At 56.5% G+C, this 12,618-nt stretch overlaps 1 protein-coding gene across 3 annotated transcripts in view; it reads left to right on the forward strand.

Moving 5' to 3' along the window:
* The window catches only part of PPP1R13B (protein phosphatase 1 regulatory subunit 13B), a 69,403-nt gene that overhangs the window by 54,145 nt on the left and 2,640 nt on the right, over positions 1–12,618 (forward strand). For 2 of the 3 annotated variants that reach the window (XM_077776472.1, XM_077776471.1), the window contains exons 8-14: positions 2,159–2,299; positions 4,980–5,160; positions 8,778–8,947; positions 9,304–9,802; positions 10,871–11,649; positions 12,181–12,321; positions 12,398–12,531. In XM_077776472.1, the coding sequence (XP_077632598.1) occupies positions 2,159–2,299; positions 4,980–5,160; positions 8,778–8,947; positions 9,304–9,802; positions 10,871–11,649; positions 12,181–12,321; positions 12,398–12,531 (2,045 nt within the window). The remainder of the gene's footprint in view (positions 1–2,158; positions 2,300–4,979; positions 5,161–8,777; positions 8,948–9,303; positions 9,803–10,870; positions 11,650–12,180; positions 12,322–12,397; positions 12,532–12,618) is intronic. The other variant, XM_077776473.1, reaches the window with a different exon arrangement.

Genomic DNA, 12,618 nt, shown 5'->3' on the forward strand with positions numbered 1-12,618 from the left:
GGGGGGGGGGCAGAGATTCTGAGGCCTCTCTCGGGCTTGCTTCTCGTGTGGGCAGCAGCCCCCGTAACCGGAAACAAGGAACTGGATATTCTAGTTTCATCGTAGGCACAAAATGTACTCAGTACCAAGAATTTAAGGTGTTTTTTTTTTTTTTAACTGTTTATTAACTTAGAGAGCAGAGACAGGGAGAGAGAGAATCCCAAGCAGGCTCCCGGCTGTCAGCACAGAGCCAGATGCGGGGCTCGACGTCAAGAACTGTGAGATCATGACCTGAGCCAAAATCGAGTCAGATAATTAACCTACTGAGCCACCTAGGCACCCCCAGTACGAAGGATTTTTAAAACAGCTTTGAGATACAGTTCACATAGCACATGGTTCACCCATTTCAAGCATAGAGTTAAGTGGGTTTGAGTATCTTCACAGAGTTCTCCGGTCACCAGCACAGTCCACTTTAGAACATTCCGTCACTCCCAGAAGAAGCCCATCCCTCTTCACCATAACCCCACACTCCCTGCCCCCTAGCCTAGCAACCACGAATCTACTCTTTGTCTCTGGATTTGCCTATTATGGAAATTTCATATGAGCAAATCATGCAGTGTGTGGTTTTTTGTGCCTGGAATCTCTCACTTAGTCTGTTTTCAGTGCGGATTGAGTACGGAATTGAATGGGCGATACAGTGAGCTAGGGGGAAAAGTAAGCTTTCAGTGATATTTAAGGTCTCTGTGTACGCTGTGTTTCGATGAGAGAGATGCCTGTTGTTAGATCGTCGCCTCGCTCAGCTTGGGCTGCTGTCACCCCCCTCCACAGACAGCACTTCCCACAGCCCCAGAGCCAGGGAGTCCGAGGTCAGGGTGCCGGCACGTTGGGCCCCTGGTGAGAGCCTGCTTTCTGGCTTCTTGCTGTGTCCACACAGCTCTGGCCTTCCTCTGATGAGGCACCCACCCCGTCCTGGGGGCCCCGCCTCCAGCCACCACCACACAGAAGGCAACGTACAGATTCGGGGACACACAGTCATTCAGTCCCGAATGGTCAGTCCTCCAGGTGCCCACGTCTCCAAAGTTCTTACTCAGCAGGTGATTTTTCAAGCCAGAAACAAGTTTCACAGTTCTGTTAGCACTTGCCAGAAAAAGTCATCGTTTTATGAAATGAAAATACATAATGACAGTAAACTTGTTTTTGTTGCTGTTAAGCTCTCTCATGTAAATGCATAGAAATAATTTATGACTTCTTTTACATTTTAACCAAGTATTAAAAGTGCAGAGTTTTTTAAGTTTATTTATTTTGTGAGAGACAAGAGACCTTGTGAGCAGGGGAGGGGCAGAGAGATAGGGAGACAGAATCTCAAGTAGGCTCCACACTGTCTGTGCAGAGCCCAGCGTGGGGCTCAAACTCACAAAACCGCGAGATCATGACCTGAGCCGAAACCCAGGGTCAGATGCTTAATGTACTGAGCCACACAGGTGCCCCCAGAGTGCAGGGTTTTTAAGGAATTTTTTTTTGAGGTGTGATGAGTGTAGTATACTGACTTACACGTATTCATCTGCCAAGTTTTCTGACTGCAGTTGAGGTTACAAAGTACATATTGCCTCCTGTCTGGCGCACATGCTGGACACACACGTGCATCTGGAAGAGCTTAACAAGGCAAAGCCTTCTGTGTGTGGTGCCCACGGGTGCCTTCTGTTCCGTATTTCATTTTTTAAAGTGCTGGCCGCGATCCGCTAACGTGATACCATACACTCCAGTTGGAGGGCAAGGCCATCCTTTGTGAATTCTTGCTGCTCTACAGTGAGATGCCTCATTCAGTGGCCTGTGCGGGGTGGAGTAGACACCTGTCCTTGGGTCCCTACAGGACATGCTCAGTAAACTGCCATTCCCAAGGGCCACAGTCAGGACCATCCATAGCCGCCACTAGCACCAGTCATCCCGTGTGCTCTGAAGAAGGCGTTTGCTTACAGGTAGAGAAGAACTCTGTTCCGGCGCCATCCATGCTGCACGTGTAAAATACCTGGCACATGGGTGACCGTGCGTTTGACAAATATATATAAGTACTTAATGACTTAGTGTTACTTTTCTCTTATGTTTTTACTTTACCTGGCAGTGAGAATCTGATTGTTTAATGCAAATCATAAAAGTTGTATTTTTGGTTTTTATTTTGCAGATTCGTAATCAGCTTAACCAGGAACAGACTTCAAAGCTCCAGCAGCAGAAGGAACTCTTGAACAAACGCAACATGGAGGTGGCCGTGATGGACAAGCGGATCAGTGAACTGCGTGAACGTCTTTATGGGAAGAAAATTCAGGCATGTGAGAAAGAAAATATTTGTGTAAGATAAGCTACTAAAAATGATTTGGCGCCCAGTTGCACATCGTCACTGTAATGGCATTTTGCTCCCCCATCTGCCACAGCGGATGAAACAGAAATTGGCCATAAGCCATAAAAAAAAAAAAAAAAATGACAGTAGAAAACTCCTTCCAAAGGCACATGTATTTCCTAGGATGTGGGATCAAAACCCGCCCCATCCATAGCCACAGCCCCCATCTCCCCGCCCCCCTGTTCTGCTCAGTGGGTCTGGCCTGGCAGCCTGGGCAGGGGCGGCCCCGCTCTGCCCTGTGAAGCTGTGTCGTGTGGGCACGTTCTCAACCTGTGCCGCCTGGAGTCCTCGCCACACGCTGATAGGTGCTGCCTGCCCTGCAGTCGTGCGTGCTCTGAGTTGCCCCAGCCGGAGCGCTGTCCGCTCCCCAGCAGAGGGCTCTGTGAGGCTTGGTGCTTTTTAAAAATCTTTACTTCGTATTTTGACTTTCAAAGGTAATAAATACTCATTGAAAAATTAAAACCGTACAGAAATACTTAAAGGAAAATGTGAAAGTCCCTTCCACCCTGCCTTCATTCTCCAAACATGATAGTTTTAATGATTCCAGTCTTCTGCTTAATCCAGACAAAAAGGTATTTAATTTTTAATTGAAAATGGAATTGTAGGAATTATGTCATTTGCACTGTTCTCGTCTTTCTTAACCACAACGTAGGTATCTTTCTAGGTCATTCCTTCACTCCTTTTGCAGCTTCTGTATAATACCCCACGTCCCGGGGCCTGTGGCCCCTTTCCCTGACCCCTAGGTGGCCTGGGTGTCCCCGATTCCTGCTGTTACTCTTACTCTCGGCACAGCACGAGCTCCCGCAACAGCTTGAGGGACAAGGGGCCGCTGTGCGTGGCTCCTGCCTTCCGCGGCGGCGCCCAAGCACAGAGCCGGAGAGGAGGGCGTGGCGGCCCTCGAGCTGGGAGCTGCCGCCTGGGTCCTCGGAGTCTGTCCGCACTCAGTTATGGGCACTTGCACGCTTTGACGAGTAACCTCTCATCGCTGCTGCTGCTCTCAAGGCAGCTCTCGGGAGGCCAGGGGGCTGCGGGAGCTCTGCCTGGGTGGGCCACGGTGGGGGTGGGGGCGCCAGAGGAAGGAGGGGGGCCGCCACTTCTTTGAGTGTCTATCCTAATCAGTGGTGTCAGGTGAAATCTCTTATTTACGAACCAATCTACCCTTTTTAAAAAAAAAAAAAATCCAGAGAGTTCGTGGTTGATCTGTAGAACTCTGTTTTCAAATGATGGAAGTTTTCCTTGCTCTTTCGGTTAGCGTCCTGCTTGCTCACACAGCATTCTGGCTGGGCTCCCTCGGTCAGGGCTCGCTCTCCGGAGAAGCGGAACGAGCAGGGAAATGGAGAATGACTGGTGGATGCGTTGACTGACTTTAAGTAACCGGCTCACACGGCCGTGGAGGCTGCACACCCGACACCTGCAGCCTGGCCGCGTGGGGGCCGTTGGTGCCGCTGTTCGCGTGCGCAGGTTGTCTGCAGGCCCAGTGCCCTTTCTCTGAGCACCTCAGTCTTCTCTGTCTCAAGTCTTTCAGCCGATTGCACACGGCCCACCCACGCTGTGGAGAGCAGTCCGCGTCATTCACAGCCTAGTGATTTCAACCTTGGTCTCTTCATAGCAGCATCGAGGCCTATTTGAGTAGATATCTGGGTCCCATGGCCTAACCAAGTTGACACCTAAAATGGGCCGTCACAGATGGCTAGGTAAAGTTGCTTCTTGCATTCCACCTGATATGATACTTCAGGTAATCTTGAAGAACTTGGTGCCTCTGCAGAAATGCGTGTCTGCCCAGAGGTCCCAGGCCCCGTTGGGCAATTGTCAGAGTCCTAGGCCCTTTCCCCAAAATGATACATGCTCACATGTGCAGAGGTTTGCAAGCAGTTGTAGGAGGTCGTGGATCCCTCCAGCCTGCCCGGGGCCTCTGAGGTGTCCGTGATCCTCCAGCTACATCCCTGTTATGGACCCTCTTTTTCGGTGGCATCACGTGATCAGTGACCTTGGCTGTAGTGTGGTGTCGTTGCCAAGAAAGGCAGAGCTGCCTGCAGGACACTGGTCACAGTGTCGCTGGCTCCAGGTCATGTCCCCGTGTCCTGCATGGCTTGTTCAGTCCTCACAGCAAGCCTCAGCTGGACTTTCAAGCCTCAGCTGGACTTTGCAGACATGGGCACAGAGGTTTAGAGCCAGTAGGTCACTTTCACTTGGCCCTGGCGGCGCAGTGAATAAGTGGTGAAGCAGGACTTGACACCAGGCTCAGAGCCCAGGCTTTTGACTGATGCCTCTGCCCACCGAGGGGAGGGGATGGAGAGCGTCCCCCGGGTAAGATGGTTCCGCAGAGGTGTCCTGGGAAGCAGGGCCCTTCCACCATCAGTTCCCGTTTCTCTTAGCTCACAAATGGGTAGGGGTTCTCAAAGGGAGGATCACTTGTGTGGGACTCTGGGCCAAGGCCCTTCTTTGAACGCTTGCCCTTTCTAGACACTGAGTTTTCAGGGTGATGGAGCTTCCTGAGGGAGGGCATGTCATTTAGGGAGTGGCTCAAATGAGAGCAGTCAGTCACACTAGGCCTGTGATTTCATTTAATTCAGGAGAATGTTAACTCTAGTTTCTTCCCCTTTTGTAGCTAAGCCGTGTGAATGGCACGTCGTCACCGCAGTCGCCGCTCAGCACGCCTGGCAGGGTCGCTGCAGTGGGGCCTTACATCCAGGTCCCCAGTGCCGGCAGCTATTCTGTCCCGGGGGACCCCGTAAAGCCCCAGTCTCTCACTATCACCTCAAGTGCTGCCCATGGAAGATCCAAATCCGGTGAGTGGCCCCGGTCCTCGCCTTAAAGGAGAGCAGGTGAACAAGGAAGGGGGACCTGGGGGACCCTGGGGACCAGCTTCCTTACAGGAGGCCGCCAAGGTACGGCTCAGGCTCTGCCCGCCCTCAGTCTCCCCCCAAGTACTTTGTCTGCTAGGGCAGTTTTGGGGAGTTGCGGGCCACCATGGTAACAATGTGGCCCGAAAACGAGAACGGATTCTCTTTATTGAGCTGTGTGTCTTTACTGCGTGGCTTTTCAGAACAAAGTACTTCAGAACCTGTCTGCTTGGGCCGCGGGTTTTGTTTCTGAGTGTGGGTGCTCGGCCTGCTGCCGCCCATCCCGGCAGAGAGACAGCCTGTCTGTGAATGGCACGCTGGGGCTGGTCTTTCCTTTCCCCGCTCAGCACGGCCGTAAGCAATCGGAGATCTCCACACCGTCCCTACACACCGAATCGTGCGGTGTGACCAGCACCGTGCCCGGAACAGCCTCCAGTTCCCAGCCCAGGCAGGCTGGGCTGTCCACTGAGAGGGGGCTCTCCCTTCTCGGAAGAAGGTGGCTGTTTTCTAGACATTAAGCCAGAGCTTCTTTGCAGTTACACTTTCTCTCTGCTGGGCCGACGTGTCTCCCCGTGACACACGGGAGTCATAGAGTCCAGGTACCGTGTGCACAGCCTCCCCACACTCACCGGCCGGGCCCCTGTTCTCAGGACTGGGGGTGGAGCTTGGCACTCTTCTGTTTGCTCGTGTTCTCTTGCCTGGTGCCCAGTCGGAGCAGCAACAGGTCTGCCACTCCTGCTGTGGGGTGGTGGGCTTGTCAGGACCCCGGCAGGATAGGTGTCCCCGGCCGTCGTGGGCCACGCGCCCTGGCTCTGCTCTCTCTACGACCGTGTCAGCAGCCACGTGGAGTGTGTGGTCGGTTCAAATCTCTAATTGCAGCTTTCTTTGAGAAGCTGTTGTTTACAGTTTGAACCACCCTACTGTGGGGAGCAGGTGTTTGTTTCCAGGGGCAGATAATTAGTACAGCCAGCCACTTCTCTGCTGACTTCATTTCGTTATTTACTTATTTATTTAATGTATATATTTATTTCGGGGAGAGCACGGTTGGCGAGGGGCAGAGAGACGGGGACAGAGGTTGCAAAGCAGGCTCTGTGCTGACAGGCTGACGGCAGCGGACCTGACGTGGGACTGGAACTCACAACCCACGAGATCATGACCGGAGTCGGATGCTCAACCTACTGAGCCCCCCAGGTGCCCCCTGCTGACCTCATTTTAAACACTTCCCGAGGGGCGCCTGGGGGACTCGGTCACTTAGGCGTCTGACTTTAGCTCAGGTCACTATCTCATGATTTGTGAGTTTGAGCCCTGCATCGGGCTCTGTGCTTACAGCTCAGGGCCTGGAGCTGCTTCAGATTCTGTGTCTCCCTCTCTCTCTGACCCTCCCCTGCTCATGCTCTGTCTCTCTGTCTCTCAATAATAAATACACGTTAAAAAAAAACAAAAACTTCCTGAGCCGAGGACATCTCCCATTCCCCTCTTCCGTGTGGGTATGTGAGGCTGGGCCGCCTCACAGGGGCTTCCAGGAGAGGACACCCGTCAGGGCCTGGAGAACGTGTCCTTCAGAAGTCCAGCACCAGCCTCTGTCTTTCCCCTGCAGCGTAAGGTGACCACACACAGGACGCCTGTGCCCCCTGAGCACAGACCCTGCCCCGGCCTGGAGCCGGGCTGAGAAGCATCCCTGCGGGGACCCTGACTCATGCTGTCGACCGTCCTTCTGGTTCCGTGTCACATAGACGGCCACGGGAAGCCCAGAGGACGAGCTTGTGGACAGTATGAGACCGCGGTGTCGGGCCTGACCACAGCGCTCAGGGCGCTCTGCAGACCCGTGTGCACGCTGTCTGGCGGCGGCGGGCCGGGGTGGGGGGCCCTCTGGCCCTCCCCGAGCTGCTAAGCCAGCAGTCGTTTGTTTTTTCAAACTGACAGAGGTCTGCTCGTCACATCTAGACTTGAGAAAAATGCCACATAAACACAATTTGTCCCTTCCTTCAACAGACAGGTGTGACGCCTGGGCTGGGCCACACACACCACATCGTCCTTGGGAAGGGTTTGGCCGATGCTGGCACAGCAGGGGGTTTGTTTTTAAGAAATTCAGATGATTTTCTGAGTTTCTTAAAAACTTTAGTTTTACCTCCTGTGTAAGCCTCCGTCATACTTGAAGATCATGGTCTTTTATAATAAAAACAAAGGGTCTTTCCTCTGCACCCCTGCCCAAAGGAGGAAATTCACAGTCCCCCTTTCAGTCCCTGTGGGGCTCCCGTTGTGGATTTTTGGAGCAGCTGGCCGACGACACTCCCCAAGACCCCTTGGAGACCCCCTCCCTCCTCGTCTGCGGGTTGGGGGAGGCCATGTTCCTTTCCCCTGCTGTCCCCTCCGCATATCCCTGCTGTGTGCTCCAGCCCACACGCCCCCCCAGATCTAGGATGAGGCTGGGGGACGCGGAGGCACACGCGCTGCTTGCCTGGAAGCGGCTGACTGGTCACGGTCACGTGGAGCAAGGCGGTGGTTCGCTCTGGGGCGGTTTGCCCCGGCCGCTGACAGGGTCTGGCGACAGCGTGCAGAGGTCGCTGCGTGAGAGGCACCTTCCGCCCTTGGGCTCAGAGCACGAGTGGGAGTTCCTCCTCCCTCAGTGCCACAGGCCCCGGCGCTGGCCCTGGCATTCTGGGGACTGATCTCCCTGCTGCTCATCGGGGAGCTCCCTGCTCAGCTGGCCCGCCGCTGGGGGAGGGAGGAGAGGGAACGTGCTGTTCCCGTCAGAAGCACTCAGAGCAGTCCCTTCTGATTGCCTTCCGTTCCCGTGGCTGATGGCGGGCCTTCCCCGCTGGGGTGCAGTCCAGCCCCGGGCCTGCTCTGTGACGGGACCGTGAATCAGAGGCTGTAACGTGGCCCCTGCAGGTGCTAGAATGTCCTCACGTGGCTGTGACTGCGTCGAGGGACTGCTTCTGCACCTCTTTCAGTTTGGAAAACGCTTTGTCAGAAAGCCTCTTTTCAGGGGCTCTCCTAAAATCCCAGGTGTGACTTTGCTGCCTGATCACTGCAGCAGACTGATAGCCTGCACACAGATCAGGAGGGCTTGTACTGGCCTCTGGTGCTCTGGAGTTACTTCAAAAGGATAGAAATGTCTACCAGTAAAGTCAAATTTTTCTTCTAATGTGGAAGTGGTACAGGTCAAACCTGTTAAAAAGTCCAAGGATACATTTTTTTTTTAATTGCTGTACGTGATTGGCTTTATAAGTAACGTCAGAAAAGTTCAGTGTTGACGGTCATTTTATTTCTTGGTGTTGATGCAGTAGATTTGACCTGCATTTAGGTATCTGCCCCTGGCCCGGGTCGGAGTGGCCCCGCGCATGGTGACGGCGTCTCCACCCGCGGGAAGGTGGTGCGGGTGCCGGGGGGGCCTGGCTGGCAGACGCCACCCTTGGTCTTGCCGCACACAAGCCTGTGTGCAAGGAGGGGTGGCCGGCCGCTCCGGCAGAGCCACTCTTTGCTTCTAGCAGGGGGTTGTTCTTGGGTTGGTTCAGCTTATTTCAGGAAAATTTTTACTCAAATTTTGTGTTCTCCTCAAGCCAACGATGGAAACTGGCCAGCATTAAAACAGAACTCTAGCTCTTCAGTGAAGCCGACGCAGATCGCCAGCGTGGACTGGAAGGACGCAGGCGTGGAGGGCCCTCTCAAGCAAGGGGCCGTCTCGAGCCAGCCGGGGCCCTTGTCGACTTCCGGAGCCGCGGACAAGCTGGTAGGCCGTCCGTCTCTATCACCGAACACGACAGGCCTCGCCGCACCAGCCTCCCCTGCGGGCTGGGAGGGGCCGGGGGTCACGGTGTCCGTATTAAATTACGCCCAGCCGCGAAGAAGCCCACGGACCCTCGGCACTGAGCGCCTGCAGGAGGACACGTGTTTCCCTGGGGACTGTGCGGTCGCGGCCGTGTGACGGGCCTGCCGCGTTTGGTCCCCGCCATGCGCCCGGTGTCTGGTCACAAGCTGATTGGAAGGATTACGGGTCCTACTTTGTTTTCTCCTGTGACTGGGGATAGAAATATGCTTAACTTTTCAAAGAGTGACTTTGTTTTTCTTCTTAACATCTCAATTTAGGGCATCGAGATGGGTAAAGTGCCACCGCCCCTCCCCGGTGTCGGCAAGCAGCCGCCTCCGAGCTACGGGACGTACCCGAGCCCTGCGCCCCTGGGACCCGGCTCCACAAACTCCCTGGAGCGGAGGAAGGAAGGCAGCTTGCCCAGGCCCGGCGCAGGCCCGCCCAGCCGCCAGAAGCCCGCCCCGCTGCCCGCCCCAGGCGGCCACACGCCCGCTTCCTCGCAGCAGATCCAGCAGAGGATCTCCGTGCCGCCAAGTCCCACGTACCCGCCGGCCGGACCGCCTGCCTTCCCGGCTGGGGACGGCAAGCCTGAACTCCCACTGACTGTGGCCATTAGGCCCTTTCTGGCTGATAAAGGGTCAAGGCCACAGTCCCCCAGGAAAGGACCCCAGACAGTGAATTCAAGTTCCATATACTCCATGTACCTCCAGCAAGCCACGCCTCCTAAGAATTACCAGCCAGCGGTGCACAGCACCTTAAATAAGTCTGTTAAAGCAGGTACGGTGGGTTTGTACCTTGTTGTGCGGCTAGGGACTCATGCTTTTACTTTAAATGCCAATCCATAGCCTTACATTCGGGTCACATGCTATTTAGGATTTAAAAACTTTTTTTAAGTTCATTTATTTTGGAAGAAACAAAGCACAAGTCAGGGAGGGGTGGCGACAGAGAATTGCAAGCTAACAGCACAGAACCCAGCTCAGGGCTTGAACTCAAGAACCGTGAGATCGTGACCTGAGCCAAAACCGAGAGTCGGACACTGAACTGACTGAGCTCCCCAGGCACCCCTAGGATTAGGAGTTTTAATATTTTCAGTGCCCGCCTCCCTGTGGCACGCGGGAAGCCCGGGTCCCCCCAAAAAAGTCGTCCTTCCCTCCTGCTTTGTGGGGACTTGTGCAGGAGCTGCCCAGGGGCTGGTGAGGGGGCTCTGCCCGGATGTGCTCCTCCGGCCACCTGGCGGTGCCTGAGCCGAGCCCCTGGGGGGAAGGCAAGGGAGCTGGCTGGCGTGTCCTAGGAAGGCGGGCGAGAGAGCACGGACACGGAGCCAGGTGGTGACTCTGGCCTTCACGGCAGGGTCCCACGCGTCCCTTCTGGGCTGGGGTCTCCCCACGCACTTGGGCACAGGCTGCAGCTTCCAGGCTCCTGGGGACGCCCCCTGTCCTGCAGCTCCTGGGCCTGCAGGCCGGGCCTTCGTGTCCAGGGCGTCCTGGGCTCCACAGCGTGGGACTCGGCCTGCGGGACACGTGCTATTTTGAGGTGTGGCAAGGAGGGCTGGTTTGGGGCGGGAAGTTGGGTCTGCAGCCATATGTTTTTTGCATCTGAAAAAGCCTAAATTGTGGACGCCCAGATGTAAAAACCAGTTAAGAGGGGACACTCCACCTTCCAAAAGGAGTCAGTGGGGTTCTTTGAACAGAGTTTTCCTCGGGGATTTAAGGTGGGACTTAGTGACACCAGAGCAGATTCCTGCTCTCCGTAGGAGCCCGCCTCCTGTGTGATCGCAGGGTCTTGGTGACTTGCCCCCCGGCCCCGCAGGACGCTCAGGTCGCCCCTGTGCTGTGTTTCCTGCAGTGTACGGTAAACCCGTTTTACCATCCGGTTCAACGTCCCCATCGCCGTTACCGTTTCTTCACGGGTCGCCAGCCACAAGCACGCCGCAGTCCCAGCCGCCTGCAGAAAGTGCTGAGAAAGAGCCGGAGCAGGACAGCCCTGCCCCTCCCGGGGACGGCGGCACCGGCACGGGCGCCGTGGAGAGCCTGCCGCGGCCGCTCAGCCCCACCAAGCTCACGCCCATCGTGCACTCGCCCCTGCGCTATCAGAGCGACGCCGACCTGGAGGCGCTGCGCCGGAAGCTGGCCAATGCGCCCCGGCCCCTGAAGAAGCGCAGCTCCATCACGGAGCCCGAGGGCCCCGGGGGGCCCAACATCCAGAAGCTGCTGTACCAGCGCTTCAACACCCTGGCCGGTGGCATGGAAGGCACCCCTTTCTACCAGCCTGGCTCCTCACAGGACTTCATGGGCACCCTGGCCGACGTGGACAATGGAAATACCAACGCCAACGGGAACCTGGGAGAGGCCGGCCCTGCCCAGCCCACAGCCCCGCTCCCCGCCGAGCCGGCCCTCGCCTCGGACGCCAATGACAATGAGCTCCCTTCCCCTGAACCACAGGGCCTCATCTGTACCCACAGCACCCACCAAACAGCCGAGCCTGCTGAGGATGACAACAACAACGTGGCCACGGCCCCGTCCACAGAGCAGGTCCCCAGCCCTGGGGCCGAGGCCCCCTCACCTGGGGAGGACCAAGCCCCCCCGCCGCTGCCCCCCACCGTGCCCCCACCTGGAGCCTCGACGGTGGGTGTCATCCTGGGCGGGCAACTAGTGTTTGTAGAGGACCCGCCTGCGTTAGCCGTAGTTCCGGGGGCAGTGGGGCCGGCCAGACTTGTCCGCGCCCGCACCGGGGCCAAGTGGTGGACAGCCCAGTCAGGTGGTTTCCCCGAGGAAGGGAAGCTGCAGCCAGGATTTGAGGGCCAGGCAATGAGGGGGAGGAGAACCTTCTAGACGGAGCCGTCTGGTGGGAGGTCAGCATCGATGGAACAGAGGGGGATGAGCGGAGAGGGGGAGGAGGATGTCCACTGGGGTTGATAGGGATGAGTTGACTGACTCCCAAGCTTGGCTGTCACCCACCTCACTCGCCACCACAGGTGCCCCCGGACAGTGCTGTCCCCTAGAGCGCGGCACAGCAGGTGTGGCTGGGCCCCGGGAGTGGGCATTCGCTAGATGCCAGGGGCCGCTGCCCACGGCTTTGGTCCCCGTCCCTCCTTTCCACCACGGCTTGGTGCATTGACACAGTACCTGGAAGTCAAAAGCGTGCTTTCTTCCCAGCAGAGCAAACGGACCAACCTGAAAAAGCCTAACTCAGAGCGGACGGGGCATGGGCTGAGAGTCCGGTTCAATCCCCTGGCGCTGCTTCTAGATGCTTCTCTGGAAGGAGAGTTTGACCTGGTGCAGAGGATCATCTATGAGGTGAGCTGAGCGCAGCCACGGGCCAGGCTGCCCTGCGTGCAGGGGGGTGGGGCTCACAGGCGCCTTGTGTCCTCAGGTGGAAGACCCTAGCAAGCCCAATGACGAAGGCATCACCCCACTGCACAATGCCGTCTGCGCCGGCCACCACCACATCGTGAAGTTCCTGCTGGACTTCGGGGTCAATGTGAATGCCGCCGACAGTGATGGCTGGTGAGGGCCCCTGGGGCACGTGGTCTACACAGGCAGAAGCGGCCCCACTAGTCCAGGACTCGGGCAAGTGCAGAGGCCGACACGGGG

The sequence above is a fragment of the Crocuta crocuta genome, unplaced genomic scaffold (assembly GCF_008692635.1).
Source record: "Crocuta crocuta isolate KB4526 unplaced genomic scaffold, BGI_CrCroc_1.0 scaffold8, whole genome shotgun sequence".
Lineage (NCBI taxonomy): Eukaryota > Metazoa > Chordata > Mammalia > Carnivora > Hyaenidae > Crocuta > Crocuta crocuta.